General features: G+C 33.2%; 2 protein-coding genes and 1 long non-coding RNA gene across 5 annotated transcripts; 1 reads left to right on the forward strand and 2 right to left on the reverse strand.

Annotated features, from left to right (window-relative positions):
* The first annotated feature begins 192 nt into the window (after positions 1-192).
* On the forward strand, positions 193-9,459 carry LOC123676423 (phenoloxidase-activating factor 2-like). Its single transcript, XM_045612301.1, has 3 exons — positions 193-478; positions 3,608-3,897; positions 8,823-9,459. Exons 1-3 carry the CDS (start codon positions 288-290, stop codon positions 9,356-9,358), a joined length of 1,017 nt encoding a protein of 338 aa, XP_045468257.1. The 5' UTR covers positions 193-287; the 3' UTR covers positions 9,359-9,459.
* A 5,341-nt stretch (positions 9,460-14,800) lies between these two features.
* LOC123675692 (innexin inx7-like) lies at positions 14,801-25,655 on the reverse strand. 3 transcript variants are annotated; one of them, XM_045611150.1, is made up of 7 exons: positions 25,401-25,648; positions 19,868-19,938; positions 19,190-19,461; positions 18,394-18,577; positions 17,228-17,333; positions 16,942-17,167; positions 14,801-16,169 (listed from the first exon to the last, which is right to left on the reverse strand). In XM_045611150.1, the coding sequence occupies exons 3-7, from the start codon at positions 19,445-19,447 to the stop codon at positions 15,744-15,746; spliced, it is 1,200 nt and encodes a 399-aa protein (XP_045467106.1). In that variant the 5' UTR covers positions 19,448-19,461; positions 19,868-19,938; positions 25,401-25,648; the 3' UTR covers positions 14,801-15,743. The 3 variants fall into 3 exon arrangements, with proteins under 3 accessions (XP_045467106.1, XP_045467107.1, XP_045467105.1); XM_045611151.1 differs by lacking the exon at positions 19,868-19,938 and adding an exon at positions 24,866-24,909; XM_045611149.1 differs by lacking the exon at positions 19,868-19,938 and having other exon boundaries at positions 25,401-25,655.
* Positions 25,656-27,292: 1,637 nt separating this feature from the next.
* Positions 27,293-27,610, reverse strand: LOC123676689. The gene is made up of 2 exons (XR_006746995.1): positions 27,457-27,610; positions 27,293-27,399 (listed from the first exon to the last, which is right to left on the reverse strand). It is a non-coding gene; the product is annotated as an uncharacterized LOC123676689 (long non-coding RNA).
* Positions 27,611-27,907: the final 297 nt, after the last annotated feature.

The raw sequence follows: 27,907 nt of genomic DNA on the forward strand, positions 1-27,907 counted from the left end.
CGGTTAATACACTATTGTAGTTTGATGATTTTTCCTCAATTATTAACTGAAGTAAGTATGAGGGTTCCTTCCACTTGATTACAAAAATCATTATTGGAAACCCCATGTATTTCAAACGTTACCATATCAAATCCACCAAAAAACTTGTAAATGTATCAGGTGTCCAATAAGCCAGTATTCAAAAAGTAGATTGAGGTTTTTTCAAACAAAATAAACATTTATAGAAGATGGGACAAATCCATTTTTTTTCTTTTGTGTAATTTGTTTTGTTATTGAGTGAGGTCATAATGACGAGCACCAAATTTGGTTCGGTTTTATTCACCGTTTCTATTTTAATTGTGTTTATTTTGGAATCGGCTCAGGGAGATGTGAATTTGAAACACAAAAATGAGCCCTGTGTTTGCGTGCCATTTTACCAATGCACAGACGACATCGCTGGGGAAGTAGTGACTGACGGAAGATTTTTATTGGATCAGAGGTAATTGGTGAATGATTAAATGAAACCTGATTAAACCTGAAACGATCAGTCTTCTTCTTAATAACGTATAAAGGGTGAGTCGGGACTCGGGAGGAACAGGTCAAACTCCAGGAGCGTTTTCTAAACGTGAAAATAATTAAAAAAACCCATATGTTCCTATACGATTCTCATTTGTTTTTGAGATACAGTGTGTTAAAGTTAGAATTTTTTCAAGTTTTTCTCTTCAAATATTATTATTATATTATCGAATATTTCCCTCCTGTCAAAAATTCTATGTATATGGAGAACAATTATCGAAAATTACAGCGAATATTTCCCTCCTGTCAAAAATTCTATGTATATGGAGAACAATTATCGAAAATTACAGCGATAATTGCATTGTAGGAAGCGAAACTGCACGGCGATAATTGTTCTGTTCATAGATGCATAGTATCTATGCATCTTACACAGTTCGAATCTATGGCAATTCCATTCTACATCAGTTTGACAAGTGATGTAATGGTTTATTCGGGAAATATTCCCCCGAATTACACTCGTGCATCAAAATGACCGGATAATTTCGCATTCCAGCGTGTTTTCTTTGAAAAACTGCATTCGGTCAGCCCTCCACCTTCGGTGTCGGGCTCTTTCTCCAAAAATGAAAATGAACTCATGCAGTTTTTAGGACAACACGCTGTCATACAAAATTATCGGTAATTTTGATGCACTTGTGCAATTACCATCGATCATTTTTTTTTCCACGAAAACTTGTTTATTTGGCAAGAATATGAAACCAAACCGATGGATAAAATCACGAGTCCGTAAGGACGAGTAATTGGTAAAGGAAGACTCGTCGCTCCAAATGATCTTATTAAAAAAATCTGGATCTGCATGATGTTTTCCAAAATTTGCCGGCAAAATTGAATTTCGTTGAGGTGAATAATTATGCGAGTAATATTTTCGTACGTAAACAATTGCCATTGTTCACTAAGTAATGCAATATCGAAGATTTCTTAACATAATTGGCAAACTTGGTTTTGTCAGAAACGTACCCATTTGGATAAAAACAGCCATATCTTTTTTTTTGAATAACAAATGACTTGTGTGATACCTCTTTGAAATCACTATAAAATAGACAATTTATTGGTGTAATGTGCAGCAGTAGCTCGGTACATTTTTTTTCCACTACGATGGGCTAAACTTCATGAACAAAATAATCCACTACCAAAATTTCCAATAAAAATATTTCTCATAGCCCCCCTTTAAAATTTTCGGAGAATGTTTTTAATGTAAACGTTAAAATCATTCTTCAGCAATATTTTACTGAAAAAATTAACCAGAAAGATGTAAATTTGTACCAACCGTAAGGGCAAAACTATTGAAAGGGGCAAAAATTCATTATTTTCAAAAAAAAAAATATCTCGAATACGGTAAGACTTTAATAATGGGAATTTTGTCATAGCAGGTGGGTTATCCTTTAAACTACATTCTCCCTCGGTTTGACGTGGTCTTTACGGGACACCCTGTATATTAAAGTGTTTCATTACTTCCAAAATAAAAATAATGAACTTGGAATTTTTGTAATTGGAATTTTCTAATTCTCATACAGTTTTCACAAATTACTTTTCATGGTGAATAGAATCAAAAAATTTAGAAGGTAATCGAATAAAAATTTTCTTAGAAAACAAAAGAAGAATATCGATGTAAGATGCAAAAAATACACTATACACATCTGGTGTGTTCAAAAACAGTTATAGGTACCTACCGTTCGCCTATATTCAAATTACTACAGATGAGAACATTCAAAAAATTAAAATTTAAACTAAAATAGAAGTTTTTGGAATTGAATCAGTATTTCATTTACTTACATATTCAAGTCTAAATGTATTGCTTTGATGAGCGACTGATATATTTTTTGAATTGGTTGTACCAATGTCGTCAAATATTTCAGAAAATGTTTTTTTTTTCTTTTTAACATTGAACGATTCCAGTGGTAGGTATTAGTACATATCAAGAACGGTAAGCAAGTTTTACTGATCGAGGACAATTAATGTTTGTAGAAGGAGCGTATAACGACGACACCAATTATTGTCTGATGAGACTGTTAATTCTTAACGTTCGTTAGCTTTTTTTGCACAATCACATTATGTTTTCCTAGATTTCAGTACATGTTTTCTACCGAATAAGTTAATAGTCGAAAATAACGTTTATGACAATATCCAACTAATACACGAGGTTTTATTATAAAAAACAATTAGGTAGGTATTATAGAGAGTTATTGCGATTACTTTATTAAAGGATTCTCTATGACGCGATTTTGAAGTGAACTATTGTAACTGCTCTTAACGAAAACGAAAATCAGTAAAGTGATCTTGTATTTTGTTTCCCTTAGGTATATGTGATCTGATACTCATTAATCAAATAATTTATTGGGTAAAAGTGCAAAATCTACAATGGAAGTATAAATAGAGTAAGCAATTTTAGCTGGGACCAATGATATTGAGAAATTGTTTCTTCATAATACTTATTGTTGATGTAAAAAATATAGCAAAATTAATTGAACCCTGTTTTTATTTTGATAATATACCTACTAGACGAGCAATTCTATTTAAATAACTAAACATATCAAAGGACGTTTTATCGTTTTCATGAAAAATCATCCTATACTTACTTATTGCATTTGTATTTTCATAACTAGTTGAGAGTGCCTATTTGATTTCAATAAAATTAGCGCTTGGTAAATTTTTTTTTAATTTCACTACAAAGGGTGATATTTTCATTAAAAAACAATTTTGTGTCAAAAAGGATGTATTGGTTTATTAAATGACTTTGCGCCCCTACAATTCTGAGGCCCGGCAAAATGTCAAGTACCTACGCCGGTCCTGGCGGCATCCCTGACGGCAAGTGATTTTGGTGTCTGAAAAATAATCACTTCACCGTTGCCGAAACAGATATCGTGAGTTATCTAAAAAATCTGAATAATGTGAAAAGTTTGTTGTTGAAAAAAAAATAAACCAATGTAAAATTCATAATTTATTCGACTGCAAAGAATGATCTACCTTATTGTTCCGCAGACTTTTAAATTTAAAATATTAGTTTAAACGATGTAGTCACAATAATATGAATTACTGAAAACGGTTTTTCTTTTAGAATGGAGCATCCTACCTTTTGTAATGGACCCTTCGACGTCTGTTGCAATATTGGAAAAATTAAACCGAAACCAAAAAAGACTCGGGATTCTTCTGTGGGATCGACCAATCCTCAAAAATGTGGATATCAGGAGGAAGATGTCCTTTCTTGGGCGGCTAGTATGCTTTTTCAGAGACCTGATAAGATATTTCCACCCACCTACAAATGTGGGGCCAGTATCATCCATAAAGATGCTGTCTTGACTGCGGCCCATTGCTTGGAAGAAGAAGGGTATTACTTCATCAAAACAGGTGATTTATACGATAAAATTTTAGATTTTAACTTTTTTTTGTTCTCATTACTTCCCATTCTCCATCGAATAATATTTCTCTAATTCTGTGGTTATTCCGTTCATTCTTCCACATCTTGTAGAACAAAATCGTGCGAGAATATATCAGAAACGCACAGTTTTCATGGTTATATTTTATTATTCTATGTTGGTACTCCGAAATTTCCGCCATGGCTTTATCTGTCAATTCATCAATTTGCCTTAAAGAAATCAGTTCTGCCAACCAGAATTTTTCAATGCAAAAATCACTAAATTATATTTATGGAAATATTTCATTAATTTCAATGAAAATGCAATGAATTAGAGAAAATAATGTATAATACTCGTACAGAAGGCTCATTCTACCACTCGTTCATTCCAAAACTCGCCACTTCGTGGCTCGTTTTTGAATTTTGAACTCGTGGAAGAATATCAATGCCTTCTGCACTAGTATTATAAATAACTATTCTAGAACTAGACTTTATTTTCACTGAGTGAGATTAATACTCTTTTTCTAGGGGGTGAGTGTTTGACTTGTACATATATTTCAACCAAAAAATTCCTGAAGTAAGAGAAAACTTTATTCCTTTATCATTTTTGCCGATTAGGATCGGTTGAAAGATAAGGCTGTTGAAAATCCATAAAAAATGTAATTTTCAGTAATGTCTCTCAAATGGAATGAAATCGAAGGAAATGATTCTCGGAATATAGTTTTTTATTGAAATGATGAATTTTTTTCGAATATAGTCTGGTCAACTCCAGAATGTCCGCTATACTAAGTGACAAAAAAAATTAATTCGGAGAAAATAGTATAGGAAGAAAGTGTTTTCTTTGACCTTAAGAATCTTCAGTCGAAATATACTGCTCCACAAGAGTTAGGGATATCGTATTCAATCGTTTTGAAAAGTATGTAATCTTCGAGAAAATCGGTGTAAAATCATTTAAAACTCAATAACAACTTGAATCGATCCAATAAAAATCAGTATGAGACATTTCGTCAATCTGGTCGCCTTTTTTCTGAAGTTTGGTTCTTTGCATATGCTTCATGAATGTTCTTATTTTGAAATGGAGTCAGTTCATTAACGGCTTCGATTTGAAATGAGTTTTCTGAAAATGCCAAGACGTAAATTAACAAACGCCGAGGCTAATAGGGCTATCGGAATGCTACAGGGTGGACTAACTCAGGTTGTTGTAGCGGAAAGGCTCCAAGTCAGCCAAAGTGTGATATCTCGACTTTGGAATAGGTTCAGGAAGACAGGTTCCGTGTTGGAAAGACCAAGGATTGCTGGGCGACGAAATACAACATCTGCTCAGGATAGTTTCATCACCGTTCCGGCAAGAAGAAACCCTACATCTACGTGTAGAATGCTATGGAATACTCTTCAAAATGCAGATGGGGTCCAAGTTTCCATCGAAACCATCAGACCACGTTTGAGAGAGGTGAATATAGGTTCTAGACGTCCATTAAGAGGAATTCCATTAACACGTGACCATAAGCGTCAAAGACTGGAATGGGCAAGGCAACATATCAATGGGAACGATCATTGGCGTAGTGTCCTTTTCACTGATGAATCCAGATATGAACGATTTTCAGATTCTCGAAGAATAAGGGTATGGACAATCACACGCATACGTAGTGTTATGGTATGGGCCGGGATATGTTTCAACGGGCTCAAAGATCTACACATTTGTCCTGGGAATATAACCGCCTTACACTATAGGGAGCATGTCATTGACAATGTTGTGGCAAATTTTCACGCTGCTATTGGTGAAACTTTTCAATTTCTAGACGATAACGCTAGACCGCACCGTGGAGCCATAGTTTAGAATGCGCGCGAGGAGCTTGGTATTCCACATTTACCAATACCTCCGCACTCACCAGATTTGAATTGCATAGAATATGCATGGGATATGCTTCAAAGAAGATTAGATAATCATCAACCTACCCCAGAATCCTTAAATGATCTGAGAGAGCTTCTGCCCCGTTTATGGAACCAAATTCCTCAAGAAATGTTCAACAACCTCGTGTGTAGTATGCAAAGAAGATGTCAAGCTGTTATTGATGCCCGTGGAGGCCATACATTGTACTGATAGTCTTAAAATGCTTGAATTCTCTGAGAATAAAATTTCGTTATTTTACTCGATTTTTCTTAACCACCTTGTATACGCTGCAGACCTACAGGCTAAAATTAATTTTATTTCCTGCAACTTGAAATCATATTAATATGAATTTTCATGACAAAAATCTCATTTAAACTATTTTTTTGCAATTTAAGTCAATATCCCTAACTCATGTGGAGCACTTTATATGTAGAAGTCAAAGACTTCTTATTCTTATTTCATGACTACTGGTTTGTAGCTAGTACGTCTTCGTACAATGACCGAATTTGCTGTCCGATATACAGGGTGTTCCGCCATTAACGCGACGCTCTGAAACGGTTTAGCGCTGAAAGTTTCAATTTTTTTTAACAGCATTAGGTTCCATTAGAGCTACATGCTGCATTCTCAAATTGTTCGGAAAAATACAGAATGTGCCACAAAAGTGTAAATGACCAAACATAGTTTTTTCTTACGGAACACACTATTTTTTTGTTGAATTCTCAGATTGCATTGAAAAAATGATCCCAAGTTTGTTCGAAGTTTCATATGCTTAAAACTTACCGTTTTTGAGATATTTCGATCTTTCATGAATTGGAGATTCTTCGGAAAAATCTTATAACTTCGAAATTAATGAATTTATTTGAATGAGATTTTGAAAGTGTGTCAAGATATTGACGGATGTTGAATTAAAGCAGATCACTTTTGAAGTCATTGGAAAAAGTGTACAAAGTATTTGCACTCGTATATTATGTCAGTTGCAAATGCTTAACGGAGCACAATTTGAACATTTGCCATAAATTTCGTTTGCTTTTGGGCTAAGTAAAGATTTTTTCAAAGAAAATTTTATTTTCATTTCAACTCTGGATCAGTGAAAATACTCCGCAGATGTATCTGAAGAATTATTCGATGAAATAATTCATTTAAAGAATGTGTATGAATTTTATGATGTAAATTTCACAAGAGAAATCTCGATTTTGCTTTCAATAGAATTATTGAAAAACATAGGTATTCATCAAGAACTGAAACGCATTTTTTTAAAATATTTGTACTTATTGCATTATGGGTTGCTGGTGCCGAACGAAGGTTTATCATATTTTTGCAAGAATAAAAAATAACTCTTTGCTGTAGCTAAGACCAGAAAAGACCAATCACAATAGCCATTTGTGTATTGCGTGAAAAAAACAAATTCTACGAAATAAATCTTCAATTATTTTATGTGATTGATTTCGAACCTACATCTACAGATCTACATAATATTAATATACACCTAATCCCATGCTTAGGGGATGCAAATAAAAAGTTATAATTATTATGTTTTTTCAATATTTTATGCTCGTGTTTTCAGTAAATATAAAATTGTGTGTGATACTCAGATAAATACTTCCTTATAAATTTTAATGCATACAACGAATATAAGAAAATTACCAGGGGTAAAGACATAACCCTCTATTTGAAGGGTAAAGAAACGCAAACACGATGAATGGATCATTCGCCATTTTGTAAGACCCAAAATGGCGGATGCGCAAGGGGCCTGCATTTTCATATGCTCTCGGGCCAGTAATTCCTGTCGACGGCTCAGTCGATACACCATGTCCTATACATGGGCCTGCAAATGCTTTGTTTTCGAGATAAAGGGTATTTCTTATAGTCCTACCTTTTTTTATTTGTTTTTTAATTTTCCTGAGGATTACTGAAGAATTTTTTGACAAGAACCTACAAGAAACCATGAAGTGTAGTTAGTACTGAACCACAGTTTCTTTTTACATTTTTCTAAACTATCAGGGGTTCACTAAAAAAGTTCTGGAAGAACGAAGTGGGCACTCTTCCAGAAAAAAAATCTCCCTGTAGATTTGCAAAATTAGCACATCACATGATGAAAACTCTTAATTGGAATATCTATGCCAAATTTAAGTTAGATTTCATGTGAAGGGAAGGTGCTATGAAAAAAAAAACTTGAAATTTAACATTTGTATCTCGAAAACAAATCATTTCCGGATCCATGTTAAAGGACTTTATTTCTTAAAATGATCCGACGAATATGTAATTTTCGTTTGTACCTCCAATTTAGTATCACTCTCTATACCTAGTCAATTCAAAACTGATGTCTTTACGAATAAATTGCAATTTGAATGAAACACATTGGGTACATTGTAAAACACAGCACAGACAATTTTTCGATGTGAATAATTCACTTCAGTTCTTTGATAACTGCAGTTAAAATTTTGTGAGGAAAATGATACAAAAAACCGAAAACAACGGTGTATACCAATGACGAATGCAAAAATGACAGAAGTCAAAAAAAAAGGGGACGCCGACATAACGGGTATAAAGGAAAATAATAAACCTTGGACATAGACGTGCTTGTAGTGCAATAAAAGTAATCATCTTGAAAGCGATAATAAACTCATAAACCGTAAAAGGGTCTGATCTTTTGCTGCCGTGTCGATTTTAAAGAAAAGTAAATAGAGTATTGGTTCATTTCATGAAAGAATTTTCGTTCTTCGTGTTTGAGAGAATTCTGAAATTTTATATTTTGGAAATCTTGGGGGTAATTACCCCCATTACCCCCTCATTTCTTCGCCCTTATTTTGGGTTTACAATACATTTTGGTATAGGTCTAAGATAGTCTGAGGCAAGATACGCCGCCAACTTCTAGGTATGCATCACTCAGAAATTAGTTCACAGTAGATCAGTAGTAGTTCAGCAGTATTTCAATAGTAGTTCAGCAGATATTCTGAACTTTCAAAATTCTTCACTTATCTCTTATTGAGTATCTTTGGTTTTAACCTTTCATAATTGGTCTTTCAGGTGCTGCTACTAGAAGAATATACAGCGTGACCATTCACCCGGAGTTCGAGATGGGATCTCTTCGACACGATGTTGCAGTACTGTCCATGAAAAAAATGGAGGACACTACCGATGGGCCCATGATAGCTTGCATACCTCCGGTACCCAATGTGGAGCACAACGCTGAATGCATAGCGGCCACATTCAACAGTGAGATGAACCAGCTGGAGAAGATCTACGTGCCGTATGTCGATCCCGTCATTTGTACGGAACGCCTTAGCACAACCAGACTTGGCAAGTACTTCGAGCTGCACGAAAGCTTCGTATGCGCCGGAGGCAGCGAGAAAGACACCTGCATTGGGGACGGCGGAAACCCACTGATTTGTCCAATACCGGGACAATCAGGGAGGTACAACCAGATAGGCATCGTGTCCTGGGGAATTGGATGCGGCAAAAAAGGCATTCCTGGTGTTTATGTCAACATATCCCACGTCCGGGATTGGATTGACGGGGTTATGAAAATTTTAGGAAAGGATGACCAGGTGTATAAAGATTGACCTGTCACATTTTTATGTTGTAATGATGTCATTGAATTTATTTTATTCGCGGTGGTTCAATAAAGGTTCCATCACATGATGTTCCACAATTGCAATACCAATTGGTCTCATTACTTCAATCTGATCCCATTATTCCTATTCATGAATCTAAATGCATGGCGACGCCTATACCAAGATGTGCCTCTGGGCAAATATCATAATTGCACTCCTTTTTGTTTTTCCATTCGGTGACTCAAATTCAACATTAAACCATTCATTGTTTTTTCGAAGAGTTTACAAGAGAAATGGAAGACCTTATTTAGCGATTTGGAATAGATTAACTGCCGCCGATGAAAAACTTCTTGGTTGGATCAAACAGGGCCCCCGCAAGGGACATCAACGCCCGCGTGCGGAACATATTTTGGCGCCCCTTAAAGGGGGGAGGTGGAGAGAAGCACTGCTGGATAATCGGAAATTTTTTTTTTAAGTTTTATTGAGAATTTAGTGTAGAACGGTTGAAAATCTATCAGCAACCTTTATTGCCTCAAGAACTTTATGGTGTTAGTTGTAACATAATACATTCCAAATGTCATTCAAAATTCAAGCTTTATTCTTCTATAAATTATTCATAAAGGCATAAACATTTAATTAGGATCAATCCAGAAATTGAATGGATGTTTTTCTAGATTTGGCTGCTGCAAATTCTTTTATATTATCAATCAATCAATTTTATCGAATATCTCTTGCTCTATATCTAAGATTGCCAATACAGAAAATCTTTCTCATGACATGGTAGCCTTCAAATAGTTTTCAATTATTTTTAATTTAGTGAATGATCTCTCACCAGAAGCAACAGACACAGGTAAAGTGAGAAGGATTCTTGAGGCAATACTAAGATTCGGTAGAGAAGAAGTTATTATTTTCAAAAATATATTGTAGAATTTCAAGAGGATTTTCGCTTTTACCTCGTTGAATAAATCATTTTCTTTCACGTCAGCCTCTTTTTTTCCTGATCAGTTAGCTTTTGTTGAAGAGCATGACAGCATTTTAATAGATATTTGTCATTTAATTCAAGAATATCACAAATAAAACAGAAAACGTTATCGTAATCAGATATCATATCAAAAGAATATATATATATATATATATATCAAACCTACTAATTAAGGAACTTAGTGTTTGATCAATTATTTTCAAAAAGAAATTTATTTTAAAAGCGATTTTTGGATCTTGAGGTGCCTCATCCGTCTGTTCATAATCGAACAATTTTGGTTTATACTTTCGTCTTACAGTATATCATGGAGAAGAACCTTGATCTATCTCAAGAGCAGCCGCTAGTTTTCCAGCTTCCGCAAGTTTTTCCTCGAGAACATTATCATCCCAATAATTTTCGAAATGATCAACTAAATTCTTCAAATAGTTTTGGCACACTTCAATGTCAATCGCTACACTTTGCATCATTTTGCTAACAATATTAATCTGGAATGAAACATCATAAGAAATTATTATACTTCAAATAAATTCAAAAGAATGAATATTTAATAAAAGAGAACTTGCTTTATGTCTAGTTTCTATGTTAAAAGTATCATTTTCTGCTATTTCTAAAAGGCTATTACATATTTGAATAAAATGAAACTTTAGCATCAATTCTACTTGACCATCTAGTATCACTCAGGGGTTTTAGATGTAACTGAGGATCATGCTTTTTTATAACATTCCAATCTTTTTTTGGATGAAGAGAAATATATATATAAAGTTGTTGTACAATATCAAAAGAGTCCAGTGTTTCATTTGAAACCTTAGCAGCATCATTTTCAGTTAAATTCAAGCTGTGTGCAGCACATGGCGCAATAAATGCCCTAGAATTAGCATCAAGTATGCGTTTTTGTAAACCAATATCTGGCTATTTCGTACCTATTGCGACGTTCGGAAACTTGTATAAATTGCATGAAAGAAGTATTATTTCTTTTGTTTTATTACTGTTTATTTGTTTTCGTTATCATGTAAAATGGTTGTACCGTTGAAATAAATAAATAAAATTTGAAAGAATCTTTTTCGAAAATCTTTGGTCCATCGGTTCTACATGCGGTCTATAGAGGTTTTGGCGTCCTTTTAGAGTGGCGCCCGCGTGCGGTGCACGCATTGCACGCGCGGTTGCGGGGGCCCTGGGATCAAATTCCTTGATAATGATAAATTGAAAAAAGTCTTTCAACTGGATTGCCAATTTGATGAGTTTGCTTAGAAAATTCATAGGGGAACATTATGATCGCAATACTGTAGGAATCGCAACTCTTCTAGATCTTTCGAGATTAATCTAAAAATTTTGTTCCATACAGTCACAGATGTGCATCGGCTGTGTACAGATCGAATTTATTCATTTATGTTATTCCATGAGTAATAACATTATTTGATTTTAAAGCAGTTCAAATCTTTTACTGAAAAACTGAATACTAAAACCAAGTATGATGAAAAAACAGTTTAGTTTGAATTTCAATTCAGAATTTTGGACTGTTTCATCTTCCTGTTCATAGGTGAATTATTTCTTAATTTTTCTCGTTGAAGGGGTTCCGTGAATATGGCCGTTCAAAATTGTTGTATGTTCACTTAATTTTGAAACTGCAGGTTTCATCGGAATGAAAATTTGTATTTTAATGACATGTAGAAGCTTCGTCCAAATTCCATGTTGAATTGTACCAATATTTCCTCAGAATGGCTCAAGAAGAATTGCTCAATATTTCCGAGACCACAGAAGTGAAAATATTCCATTTTTACGCCTAGCAGCAATTTGCATGAAGTCTTAAAAGATTTCATCCAGTGACCAGCGATCTAGTCAGATAAGATGAGACCTGAAGATTTTGTCTGTTCGTTAGACATTTGAAGAAGGAACCGATAACTTGTGTTTTGACAAGAGAAGTCTCTTTTCCTTTGGGAATTAGGCTCGAGTTTATCCATTTATCAACTTTTTTTCAATCTCAATGACGGCAAGAGTAGGTACGGATATGATTTCACTCAATAATTTTGAAAATTTGGGCTGTGTTCTAGTTACAATAAAAAAAAAATTGAAATGCATAATTTAGAATTACCTTTATTAAAAAAAAACTAATCTAAGTTGACTACTACTAAAACTTATCTTACAATTCAATTCTTATTTTCGCTTTTAATTTTCTACTTTTGCTTTTCGGGTTTTAGCCATTCAGGATTTCGGAGCTCAATCAAATTCTTCATCTGTCTTACTAATAAGCCAGCCCGAATTTTCAAAAGTATCGATTGAAATCATAACATTCATAACAGTACCTACCGTATTGACTTGGTGTAAAGACTTTTGTTTACAGCGGTTTTTATTTATACATCACCAATGTATTAATCATTTTATAAACTTTCATAGAATGTGTAATATATGTATTTCTGAAATATTATTTATGAATGATAGACATTTTTATGTGATGAAACCGGGACGCCTGCTGCGCTCCCAAAGACTCAGCGCCCCTGGGCTATGCCAATACCTCCTAGACAAGAAAGTGTTGGAAAGGGGCGAGCAAAAAACTCGAATTGGGTTGATTTCACCAATTTTATTTTTTTTTGTAGACTTTGCTCTACTTTCGGACCATAATATAAGTGATATTTTCTAGATATCCTCTGTATTAATCTCTCAGTATGCACTATGGACAATGTCCCCTCAGCTATATTCGATCAATTTGTTGATTATTATATACTATCAGGGCCAGCGTTAGGGGTGAAACAGTGAAGCGACCATTTCAGGCCCCTCTATTTGATGGGCGGTAATTCGGCCCAGTTTGCTGGCTGCCCTTTGATATTTCCACCTTAATTTTTAAAAACGGCATAACATTGTTCTGATCCGCTGCGTTTGTCAACATTATCTGCAAAAAAAATCTGCATACCGCCTTCACTAAACCGTCTGTACACACATGACAGCCTAACAATATAAACAGAATTCCCTATTACATTCTGCTAGAGCTTACAGAGGAAGAAGAACTCCTGTGATTCTACTCGATACTTCCTCCCACCATGGTCTCACCTCGAGAGAGTGCTTTCAATAATGCAGTATTCACCCAGTAATATTCAGTCAGTCAGTAACTCAGTATTCATCAGTCAGTTCACATTACATATTCAAGTATTCAATCACTTGGTATTCACAAGTTATTACTATTATAACATTACAGTCATATACAGTGTTTGTGTTAACATATTAAACAAGTAGAAATCATACGTATTTTCTTACACCCATAAATCAAGTATACATTCGTTAATGGTACTTCGAGCCAGAAGATCATTTTTGTAATTCAAGCAATCAAGCATACACACGTTCATGGTCCTTCGAAGCCGAATTCAAATATATCAACCATATACGCGTACATGGTCCTTCGGAAGCCGAATTTATACGAATCAAGCAACCACACACGTTCACATTCATTGAAAGAGGGATAAAATCGTTATATATTTCACAAAGACTAAAAACAACACTACCTTCGCTTTAATATTATTTGGAAACCGATTTTTAAAGGTTCATAATATGGAAAATTCATACGATTTTGCATTCGAAACTAGTTTCGTCCATCGTACGCAGTGTCATGTGAATGTGAAAATCAGATATATAGTACCTACTTTTACGTTATTCTTCAATCACTAGAATTTAATTTTTTTCACGCACGATTGCAAGATTATTCTTAGTAAGAAGAGTGTTCTGTATTATCATCGCAGCAGGTGCTTTTTTTTTTTTTGAGGGTGGTGGTTATGAGGGTGATTATGTTGTTATTGATGCTTTTTAAGCAGGGATGCCGAAATATTCTTTGTTTCAAGTGATAAAATTACTCGCGACGGCTCTCTATTATAGTTATGTCAAGGGGGGTACCTATATTCAGCCCAAATGCAATAAAATAGAAGTATTTCCGAATTGAATCACGGGGATTTATATTTAAAAAAATTGACAACTTTGTGTCTGTTCTTTCACAAAAATATATCCAATTTATATGCCAATTTTTTGATATTTATATTGAAAAACCTTTGTGAAGCAGATATTCAGAACAGTTAAAATTCAGATAAATATACAAGTGGTGAGTTGGTAAATTAAGTAATTTTGTTGAACTATAAAGCACTGATAGGGAAAAATTGTATTAGTAAATACAAAAATTTCGAAACGTACGTCTGTCTCTATGTCAATTTAGTTATTAAATTTTTTAACCGTTTAGTCAATTTGTATAGTTTTAGTTATTTCGAATTTTCTTTTATTTGGTTATTAATTTTGTCGTTTTTAGAATTGGAAGTATATTCCAAGATGAAAATAAACCAAATATATCATGAAGATATATTTTTGTGAAGGAATAGAACAAAGTTGTCAATTTTTTTATATTTATATTGAACATCCTTCATTAAGTTATCTCATTAAACCTTTATGATTTCCATTCTTTAAGGAATAAAGGACTCCAGCTATAATGAAATAAAATGTTATCAATGATAACTTTTCCTCAGAAATTTTATTTCTTAATTTTTGTGATATAGTAATTGAATAAAAAATTTCCTTATATAAAATATAACAAAACAATAAATAATATCATATTAATACATTTTTTATACCTCTCAAAATAGTTTCATAAACTAAAAATCGGAAGTTGAGTAGTTTTGTCTCTTTTTTTGGTTCAATAGATTAAAAAACGTCCTTTCGATGAATGTACACTCTGTTCATTTATTGTAAAATTCGACTAATATTCGAAACCTTTCAATAGGATCGGTAGAAATTTGTCTTTTGAAACTAAATGTTATGTATAAAACTATGAAACTAAAAAAATAATTGTCTTTCTCCCAATATAATGTCAGGAGCATATTGAGAAGCAGGCTTGTCTCAATATGTAGGTCAAATGCACGATGATGATGGGCAAAAGAACGCTAAGAAAGGGCAAAGGTGCGAGCTGGGGACAAGAATGTATCAAGAGAGAAACAAGAAATTAAGGGAGAGTTGTTCACTTTTGTCTCCACTTAGAACGTTTCTATCATTTTATTTTATTTGCTGACATGAAGTAATAGTTAAGCAGGAATAAAGCGGAGTATATCGTCAAATTCAAGGAATACTTAAGTATTAACATGGATAGTTTCGATCATTTGCTCGACCAAAGTAGACCAAGACAAGTAGACCAAGGAGTGTGTTCATCCTGAATCCATCTTGAATACCTCGAATTGGGTTAATTTCGTTTATTCGCTCTTTCATCTGGGCTTTGCTGTACCTTCGGACCATAATTCGTTTTGTGTACACATATTCCCAGAAAAGTGCTTATTTCTGATGCTTTCCTCGTTACTCTCCATTTTTCCGAGATCAATTTGTTTGAATCTTCATAATTTATGAACAGAGTATAGATATACAACCACTAAAAATAAATACATTAAGTAGATAAAACTACTGACGTAATCTGTACATCTCGTCTGGATTATCGACGGAAATATTTTGGTGCAGACCATCGGTAAGTTCATCTATGATTTGCTTGAACAGCAAACCGTGAATATTTCTCCCCAAGTATCTTAGAAAGAGCCAATCCTTGAAAACCAGATGATCAGTGATGGTCACCTCTGTCAGAGCGTTCAACTTTCCTGGAGTAGCCGAAGAGAGGACGTATCTGTTGAACTTTGAGCTGCGCCCGTGCAAAAGATATGTCGCAAGTCTCCAGGCCAAGTTGAGCGTAGAGATCGTCAAGAGAAAGACGAACCAGAACCACAACACTGAGTAGATCTTCTCGTTCATCACGTTCAGGGCCATCACGCAGAGCACGTCATGTCTCTGGATGGAGCCTGAAGGTCCATACATCTGGAAGGAGCATTTTGTCACCTGGAAACAAGGAAGGCGATAAGAAAGGAGTCTTTATAATTCAAGATCTCAGACAAACGTTACGTTACTGATTTTTGTATCAACAAAATATGTCGAATTGAGTCGTAGTGGCTATTTATAAATTATTGTAATATCGTGGTGGCTTTTAATTTTTTCAAATTCATTTATCTGAGGTTTCGAAACATATTTGACAAAATTTGAATGAAACATAATTTATTATTTTCAGTTTCAAAATTTTATCACAAAGCGGCAAAGAGACTGAAGTTGTAGTAACCTCATTTTAATTAAGAGAAACGTTTAACGAATCATTTCGGCATTTTGTTACTTTCAGTATTTTTTAGTATCTGAAGATGACGACATATATGTTGAAACGACAGTGAAATACAGGTAATATCCAACTTCAAAGGCCACTATGTTATTATTTATTATTATAAATGACAACATACTGACTTTTGAAGTTGATCAGGGTTATTACCCTGTTTGATTCCAGTTTGAAGGATCCTCGAATCACTTTCTTTTTCGTCGATCTGGCAACAGTGGCGTACCCAGACATAAGCTTTGGGGGAGATAAAGAAAAAAAATTTTCAATTTTTCCTTCTTTTGAAGAAGTTTTCCAAAGAATTTTGCTTACTCATAATAAGATTGTGATATATAAGGTTGTTACATATAATGGATATTCCTTCTGGGGGGGATATATCCCCCTTTCCCCTCCCCTTGGGTACGCCACTGTCTGGCAACATACCAACAACGAAGTTATCCAAAATCAACATACCTTGGGAAAATTGGTGTCCAATAGAGTCTGACTGGTTAATGAACTGTCCATTAGGTTTGGACCAAGAGACCAAAAAATTCCACCCAAGAATTTGTTTGTTAATGCCATCTGGAAGTAAACGTGTAAGACGTTCAGCGTTTCGCAAATTACCAATCCTAACGGCCAAAATCTACTAACATAGTCGCTCTTTATTATTTTGGTCTTTATCAGTTCGATGCCTTCTTTTCTGAAATGATACAATTTTGGATTTTATCTCCTATAAATGAGACTGCCATTCTATGCGTACTTTTTTTCGATTGAAGGAATAGGACCGCATCCACTTTTGATTTCTTGTTCGGCGAAAGAGTATGAGGCGTTTTCAATTCCAACCAAGAGGGCCCTCAGTTTTCCTCCTAGAAGGTAATGAAGAATTCTATCAAGGACAATATAATAAAATCAAGGCTTTCGAAACACCATCACTAATCTAATCTCTATTGGAACCAGAATTTCAGAAAGCAAACATCAAGATACAATCGAACATATCGGAGAAAGTAGTAATTGAGAGAGGAATCAGGCAGGTTGATATTCTCTCATCACTCCTTTTCAATAAACATATACCTATTCTGTTTCTGGAAATTTTCAAGGAAGCATTGAAGAACATCGAAGAGGATATCAAGATTAAGGAGGTAATACTGAACATCATTAGATATGCTTACAACACGGTCATATCCATAGACAGTGAGGATACCTTATAAAAATTAATACTTAGATGCTACCTGGGAGAGGATGAGAATACGGCATATCAATCAATATGAAAGGAAGGAAAGGTCATGGTAATCTCGAAGACCAATAATATAACAGTCAACATGGTTCTAGAGATTCAGTTCATCAAACAAGTGAACGTAATCCAATACTTGGGATGCTGGTTAACTATAGTCTTGATCAAGTATGTTAAATCAGCATTTGAGAGCAAAAAGAGCCTTTTAAGTTGTACATCCTTAGACATGAAACTATTTCATCGAATGGTTAAATGCTAAATATACTCTTTATATGGGATGGGGGCCAGGAAGTTGGCTACTCTGAGGCCAACTTGAGCTTCTGACATGTGGGTCTTTCGCAGAATGCTCATGATTTCTTGGGGTGTTAATGTTGATGGAGAAGATCTGAAGTGCCAGATGGGTGCAAGACAGTGTTAATGCAGAAGAGTACTATTAACATCTACTAAAAGGTGGGAAACGGCCTACTTCGGACACGTATTGTGGGGTGATCAGTATAAATTGCCCCGGCTGATCATAAGGGTTAAAATAGAGGAAAAACGAGGACTAGAAGGGATCCAACATTTCTGGATGAATAATATATGAGACTGGACAGGAGAGACTGTCCAAATGGGGGGGGGGGCAAACAGGGACGAATTTGTCAGGGTTGTCACCTATTTTCACTAGCAGAAAATAGATGATATTCATTTGTACTTGCCTTCCCATTTTTTCCATAATAGATGTGTCAAGATGAACATTATGGCTTGAGCGAACAACATGAACGGCACCCATTGGTAGTATGAATGATGAATCAGAGGAGATCGAGATTCTAATGCATATGGACCAACACCCAGATGTGGCACAGTACCATTATCCACAAGTTCCTGTTCAGTGTATTGTACCTGAAAAGAAAATATTGGAAATTATTACAGATGATCTTTCCATTGGAACTGCAAAAATGTCAATGGTCTTGGACACATATTAGATTAAAGAAGGGACCGAAGAGGGATAAGGTCATGCTCGCAAGCACCTTGACCTAAAGATATATTGTGCTACCCTGCATTTTCAAGAAATCCGGCATCAAAGTATCATTAAACTTCACTACCTTCCTGGGCGCTATATCCATTATCTAACCCTACCTAACCTCACATACACTTTGACCTAAAAATATAATGTGCTACCCTGCACTGTTTACAAATCTGGCATCAAAGTTTCATTAAACTTCCTAGGTGCTACACCCAATACTTAACGTCAGGATAAGGATAAGGCTTTTTCCTATGGACAACTTCACAATGGCCAAGTACGTGGTTAGCTGTCCCTTCTTGTCAGCAGCGACAGGTATCGTCTGGAGCCTTTCCCCTGTTCCGCATTTTAGTATTTGTGGTATGTAGGCAATTTTCTAATACATATTAGGTGGAATGAGTTGGTTTAATTATTATAAAGTTACAAAATGTTATGAAGTTGATCCAAGACTTTTGACGTTCTGTGTATTGAATAAGGAAAAACCTACTCACTTGAGTAAATGTTGATGTGAAAAAACAATACGAACTGACTACTCTGGGATTGAGTTTACCTCCAACAATACATTTTATATGTTCGCCAATGTACTGTCTAGAAGTGACCAAAAGTGAACATAAAAAGAGCAGAATGGCAGTGTGTCTGTAGTGCAGCTTGAATATTAGGTTGTCGATATCTATATGATTGTGTGCTGGAGAGGTCCTGAGCTTTATGTTAGTACGTAAAGCTAGGAAAGGTTTCAAAAAATCAGTCATAGCTCAAGAGTACCCTGTAATTATAAAGAAATATTATTATTTTAAATGAATTGTGATGAGTTGAGGATGTAATTCTTTGGATCAAATTTGCAATTTTAAATTCCTAACACCAATTTTATATTGACAATGATTTATTTCACTTTTGGAAATCAACATTCACTCATAGCAATTGTGATACTAATGAAAAAATATGATTGAAAAATGTAATCTAGATATGCCTTTTCGTTTTGTTATTATTTCAAACATAAAACTGTAATTATTACATCGAAATTCTTCTATTGATGGCCTGATAAATTCAACTGATTTATTTTGCTTTATTGTTCTTAATCAAATCAAATAAATTTTTATTTATATGTAGTTCTGTTCAACCCCCTTGACATTTACATGGTTGTATGGGATTGAGTAGGTATGTATCCTCATCGTTTCTGGAGTATACCTTCGAGATATACAGGGTGTTAGTGAATAAGTGCAACAAACTTCAGTCCATGGTTCTGCATGAAAAAATAATGATATTATGCTATATAATGTTTTTCCGCAAATGTTTCGTTTTCCGAAATACGGGGTGTCTCAATTTTTTTTTTAGAACAAAATGGTACGCCACTGAGATATTTCACTAACGATCATTTTTGGATTCTTTGTTCAAATCGTGACAAAAAATCTTTCCTGGCTGTTTTCCCTATGAGGCGCCATTTTTATGCAAAAAATAAAACAATAGACTACTAGTGTCGCTACTAAGAACACTTACAAATGATTGTTAGTTTGAAATATCCCATTGACGTACCATTTTTTTTTTAAATTGAGATCAGTTGACTCAGGAGAATGTTTACAAACACTTAGATGTTGCCTCATCTTTTCTCTTTAATAATTGCGATATCTTAATTTTGAGAAAAATTACAGTACTGGTTTCAGAATATTGAAAAAAAGTGTTCATTCCATTAAAAAATGACAACCATTAACTGGATTTCATTGATAAAATCTCGGATGAAATGAACTTTTTCATCAATATTATGAAATTTCATTCTTTAACCCATATTCACTGATATCTTGAATCAATGAAATATTCATTGGGTAGACTAAGTTTTTTCATTATTCACATGTATAAAGTCGTACATTAACTAGTTCGGACCATTTCAAAAAACAGTAGGTAAATATTAACGATACAAAGTACAACTGATCGAATGATGAAGTTTGTTATAATGAACATTTCATTGGTTTAATGGAAGTTGTTCCTTGATTCAATGAAAACAATTCATCAGTATGATGATGAACGAGTTTTCATTGTATTAGTGTTTTCAGTTCATCAGTTCAAAAATAATAACTGAATTCATTAATACCTACAGTTAACTTTTTCATGGAATGTAGACTTTAGTTACGGGTATGAACTGAAATAACTTGAAAACCTTCACGATTCAAAACATTAATTTCTCCTTAGTACCAATTGTAGCATATGAAGTGTTGTACTTTTTCTCAAAATAACGATACCACAAAAAGAGGAAATGTTCGGAAAAGATGAGGTAACATCTGAGTGTTTATAAACATTCTGGTCTGTCAACGAATCACTCCACACAGTGTTTTGAATAAAACCTCAATTTCAATTTTTTTCATCCCCGTATAAAATAAAAAGCAGTAAATGAGCACAGACTTTGAACATAAATATTCCAGAGGAAACAAATATAAACTTCATTACCCCTTTAAAATCTTCACCAATTAGGTACGACTTATAAAAAACATATTTCGCACAAAACAGCTTATTATGATTAGAAAATGCTTACGAAAGCTGTTTTCTGTACGATGAAAGGTTCCGCAAATATTCGTGAAAAAGGATTTTTTTTCAATTTCTACACCTTTTATCTCGAAAATGGTGAATTTTAGGGGGTAAGTTAATAGAAACTTTTTTCATATTTTTGGACGAGTTATCACGCCATGCGCATATCTTATAAAACACTGTTTATATTTAAATGAGAATTTAAACTCTTGTACGGAATGAAATAAACAAGGATACCTAATAAATGATTGGAGATTAATAAAGGGCTACTATGAATGGTTACAAGCTGAATTCGTTATTATTATCGAAAATGAAATAGAAATCAAGAGAAGAATATTCAATATTTATCGCCAACGAAATTTATTGTATTATAAATACTACTTCGTTCACTACCTAAATGTTAAAATGAAATGAAAAAACTGACTTTTGCTGGTTTTTATAATATAGTAACTTATTTCCAAGGTTATTTGTGGTGTAGTGGTGTATTTAACTTCATTTGCAGGAATGACATACAGTGGCGACGCCAGCTTTCAAAAACAGGGGTGGCCGAGAGGGGGCCGGATTTTTGTTGGGGGGGGGGGCAAAGTTAAGCGAAATGAGAGTTCTGCTAATCTTTTAGCCTTAGTATGTCAAATTTTAGGAGGGGCTCAGGTCCTCTCCTGACCCCCCTAGCGTTGCCACTGGTGACATAGCTCATTATAAAAAATTTAAATGCCGAAATTTTTCTATCTAGACCGAATTGGAAAAAATGATTAGGGAAAACTTATACTTTTTGACCTCAAGAATCTACTATTGAAATATTTGTATAAGTCAAAGACTCACCCTGTATATGTATATTCTTATAGGTGAAAGAAACTCTATTCGGAATAGCAATAAGGGCTATTTATAATTTAGAGCTATTAAACCCCCCGATTCGAATTTTAGTGATAGGAAAAAAATCAAAATCACTGTTGGACAGGAGAAAATACAGAACCATAAGGTATTTAACATCAGCAGTGTTCTTCAATAGGATTAATTGCATTTCAACGGAAAGACGGTTATGAAATGAGTGCTAGAAAGCAATTCCATCAAATCAAAATTATAAATAAATTATTTTTTTTTTCAAAGAATGAAATTTTCATTGCAATTAATCCAAAAAATCCTTAAGTGTTCACATTTTACTGTAATAAAAAATTTCTATGTGAACGTATGAATTAAAAAAATCTAATTGCACTTACTTCGATCGAAAAACCTAATATTCATACGTAACTGACTTGTCGTTAAATTGTTGTTTGGATGAACTGAATTATATGAATTCTGGTATTTTTAATTACTTTATTAGTGACACTGTAACTGAATTTGTCCACGCATCATCATATTAATTTCATGAATTTCTGTTGATATTCTACCAAAAGCACCAAAAATAGATAATGGAATAGTTTGTTCACCTAATTTCATATTTTCGAGGTTTTTTTCATTTCACGGATAATATTTCTATTGAAGCTGAAAATGAATTCAAATCGAAACTTATAAAATACATTTTTGCTGCAGTGCATGTGAAAAAACGGGCCTTGAGAATGAAAGTCCATATAGCGTACCTATAGAGAAATATTTCATGAACTAAGTATGAGTTGCTGGGAAATCATACCTATCTGCTAATTGTTTATTTACGTGACTATGATTTCAAACAGCAGCTTGCAGTTATTTATTTTGATCGACACGTTTTGATGATAGACAATGATATATTAATTAACAAGAGATAAGGGAAAAACGTACTTATCTATATCATTTGTAGATTTCGCTAGTAAAAATGCTCAGTCAGAAATCGTGAAGAAATGTTGCTTATTATTCTGTCTGAGAAATACTTTTACATTTTGAGCGCTTATTCTTTAACAGTTCACTTTGCCAAGAGATTGAATGAGAAATCCGTCCTCAACATCGATTCTGTTCGTCCGCTCGTATACACTAAATCATTCGAACTAAAAGAACTAGAAACTTGAAAATTTCAAGGTAGTATATCTGATCTCAAAAGCTACTTGGGCGAAATCTAACAGAGGGTTTCCTAAATATAGTTTTTCTGTTGAATTGCAAACTACAAATTTGATCTGAATGGAATATTGAATTAGATGTGCATATAAACAATTTTAAGCTTCATCCGAAATTTCATGTTGATTTCGTCAATAGAATCATAGAATATCCAAGAAGAACATCAAAAAAATTATTTAATCTTTCGGTTATTACAACATTGATGAAAAATTTTCAAAGTAAACATGAGGAAAACTCTGACGTGATGACAGGAACCTTTCGCCAATTGCGCCCTTAGAGACCTCAGCACTGTATAAGGGTGCAATTGACGCATGAATTAACTAGTACTTATAAGCTCCTGACTTCACATCAGTGCTTTTTTCATTTTTTTTATTCAGGGTAATTTAGGGTTAGATATATTCTGTGGAATAGGAGGAAATATTGTTTTTTACAGATGTTGAAGATAAAATTGTTAAAATTCGTTGTCTAAAGTTAATTTGATTGGAATCTATAGAAAAACATTATAGTTGCCAATATATTTGAGGTTTCAAACTAATCATTCTTTAAGAAACTTCTTTGAAAGGAGTTTGAATTTACGTGACTCAAAGATGTTCTATGATCCGATTCAAAACCTTGTGATGCAATATCTACAGGACAAAATTTACCTTATCTTAATTGAAATAAAGATAACCATTATTATAGGTGATCTATTGATTAGCAATCAGTGTTTTAATTTTCATCTATTATCTTACCGAAAAATAAATAGAACGAAGTCAATCGACTGATTTGGAACTTGTATTTGATCAAGGGAGTGGGTTTATTTGACTTCGATCCACAGGATGATTGAAGTAGCCACATAATAAAACGAAATTTATTACTCGTCATAGTTTTTATCTTCGTTTCATAAAATATATTCATCTATCGCAAATAAATAGATTTCATACAATAGTGAAAGAAATTTGTTGAAGATAATAACATCAATAATAGAAATTTACATTTTTATATGAATATAATAAATTCTATGTAGGATACCATATCAGCTAAATTTTCCATGTTTGTCGTGTTCAACACAATTATTTCGTCAATTAGTTCATATTTCTGTTTGGGAATAAATATATATAATATTTTTTAATCCCACAGCGAAATCGACATGGTTATTGAGCCGCTTCCCTCCTCTTCATTTGGATCATTGTCTATATGTAGGGAGGTCCAATACCTCCTAGAGGTATTGGAGGAATTGGGTGATCACGCCACAGGGGTTCTTCTGGGCGGAATAAATACAATTATTCTTCATTTGTTTTCTCAACTGATATATTGAATAATTCAGAGTGTTATGTAACTTCATTATCAACAATGCTTACTATGTTTTGGATATTGTTTTATTATTCAAGCGGAAATATTAAAAAAATTACAAAGCATCTTTGAAATTCTTATTTATAATTTATTGGTTTATGCAAGTATCTAAAAATACCATAAATTGTTTCCTTTTTTCCTCTTAGATTACAGAATATTCTGGGTCGTTTGAAAAACTTATTCAACTAAAACCGTTTTATCAGATATTCTATGGTTCATAGGGTATTCAAATTAAAAAAACTAGATTAGTTTTCATGTGTAAAACCTACAGATAGCTGAATTTATGGAAAACTTACTTATGGATGAACTTTGTGTAAATACAAATTCTGACGGATACATTCTGAAATATAGAAATCTTATCAGAAAAACAGTTTTTTTCAATCTATCGACGATATGAACCAACCAATTTTTTGCATGAATATTCGTATCAATATTTCACAATTGATTTCTCAATTTCAGTTCGACAGGATGTGTATTTTGATTTCGAATGCTTCATCACTGAGTCGAACCAAATAGTTCAACAAACATTTAATTTGTATTATTTTGTCGTTTGATTTATAACAAATGCTATATTTTTAGGGGACATAACAACAGATATTTTCAGTGATAAAATCAAAAGTAGATAATATGTCGAAGTCAACAAGAATAATACGAGTGCCTATGTAGTACGTTAGTAGTTCTAGTAATATTAAACAATAAAAGTATTTTGATTTAGTATAATCCAAATTATCTAAAAATTGACTATTTTTGTCATTTGGAAGCCATAACAATAGTCAATACACAATAAAAAGACACATTTTTACGGGGGTAATAAAAAAAATTGATACTCACCTTACAAAGGTGAAATGTTAATGCTATTCTAGTACATAAAAATGCAAGTAATTGTGGATGAAAACCTTTTTTCCATTAACCCAAAGCAGGTGTATATAAACTTGTCTATCACTTCAGAACAATACAGTCTATACAAGATTAAGCCGTAACACTATTTGTGTCGAAATTCAATATTTGAACAGACTTTCACCACAATGCTTCGAATCAAACTGAAACTTCAAAATTGGAAAAATACAACTTATCCCATTCGATAAGAAATTGTCGACGATAACGCTTTATAATTATTGAAGATGATGAATCAGAGTGCACTTGATCCATCAACTGGAACAGGTTTCTTGCATCATAAAATCCACAATTAATATACAATTCAAATGTAATTAATTACTTGTATAGTATATGCAAAGTCACTTGAACTAGTCCATGAAAACGCTTGGCCATAGATGTCCCTTTGAAGTGGATACAGCGATCCGCTAAATACTAGGGGCTATTTGAAAGTATTGTTAGGCAATAAATTCAATGGCACCAAAAGAATTTCTGGAAATTTGGACAACCTTTGCCTAATCGAAATATTCTGGTTTCCTCCAAGTGACTAAGATACCATCGCTGCAAATGATCTTATTAAAAAATCTGGATCTGCATGATGTTTTCCAAAATTTGCCGGCAAAATTGAATTTCGTTGAGGTGAATAATTATGCGAGTAATATTTTCGCACGTAAACAATTGCCATTGTTCACTAAGTAATGCAAGATCGAAGATTTCTTAACAGAATTGACAAACTTGATTTTGTCAGAAACGTACCCATTTGGTTAAATACAGCCATATCTTTTTTCTTTGAATAACAAATGACTTATGTGATACCTCTTTGAAATCACTATAAAATAGACAATTTATTGGTGTAATGTCCAGCAGTAGCTCGGTAAATTTTTTTTCCACTACGATGGGCTAAACTTCATGAACAAAATAATCCACTAACAAAATTTCCCATAAAAATATTTCTCATAGCCCCCCTTTAAAATTTTCGGAGGATGTTCTTAATGTAAACGTTAAAACCATTCTTCAGCAATATTTCACTGAAAAAATTAACCAGAAAGATGTAAAATTGTACCAACCGTAAGGGCAAAACTATTGAAAGGGGCGAAAATTCATTATTTTCAAAAACAAAAAATATCTCGAAAACGGTAAGACTTTTATTATAGGAATTTTGTCATAGCAGGTGGGTTATCCTTTGATCTACATTCTCCCTCGGTTTGACGTGGTCTTTACGAGACACCCTGTATACTGTGGGTTTCTACTTTTGGAATTGCATCCTTAAAAGTATTTATGATAAATCCGTATACCTACACTCTGTATAAATATGAATAACACCGAATTGTTAAAGTATGCATCCTAGTTTTCAAATATTATTTGAACAAATTCGCTAAATTTGTTGATGTTCTTGTTCATTGCTTTCTTGAGAGCTATTGATTTGTGTTCAAATAAGATCTTTACAACTCTGTATTTCGGTATGTACTATTTTTACATGTTTTGTGATTGCCATGTTTTTGACTGTTTTCTATTGCTATTGTAGAGTCCTGAAGAAGGTCCCCATCGGGATCGAAACGTCGACTAAATGAAATAAAGAAGAGTGAAATTATAACACTTATCAATTTTCCCACACCCCTTATCATATATATATATATATATATATATATATATATATATATATATATATATATATATATATATATATATATATATATATATATATATATATATATATATATATATATATATATATATATATATATATATATATATATATATATATATATATATATATATATATATATATATATATATATATATATATATATATATATATATATATATATAATGTACTTGTATCACGGTCGTTTATATTTTAAGTTGCTTTTCTAAGGGTCTCGACCAGGTTTAATAAAGAAAAACTCTTTTTTCTCTTGCCAAGCTTTCGGAATATTTTATTCCATCCTCAGGGCTACTACAAAGGTTTTTATCAGTCACATGTATTCAAATAAAAAGAAACACACAAACTTACAGAATTTGAGATTCCTATAACTCTTATAATGATAATTTTTCGAAATTTTGAAATTCTTAAACTTTAAACTAGCCAAAATACAATCTTCTCCTACTTCGTGTAATATTACGCATTAATTTTATAATTTTAATCTTTTTATCTCTTTCCTCTTTCATTCAGTTTACTGTCTGACATTTGACATATTGACAATTCTCGACTTGTTAGTAATTAATTTTTATTTTGGACTTGGTTGTATGATTTTTTAACCAGTTTCGATGTATGATTATTTTTAATTGTAACATTGTCTTATGTAATAACTATAATAACTTTAAAAACAAAAGAAAAACATTTGACATATTGAAAATTCTCGATTTGTTAATAACTAATTTTATTTTGGACTTGGTTTTGTGATTTTTTTTTTAACCAGTTTGATGTACGATTATTTTTAATGTAATATTTTCTTATTTAATGA

The sequence above is a fragment of the Harmonia axyridis genome, chromosome 3, assembly GCF_914767665.1.
Source record: "Harmonia axyridis chromosome 3, icHarAxyr1.1, whole genome shotgun sequence".
NCBI lineage: Eukaryota > Metazoa > Arthropoda > Insecta > Coleoptera > Coccinellidae > Harmonia > Harmonia axyridis.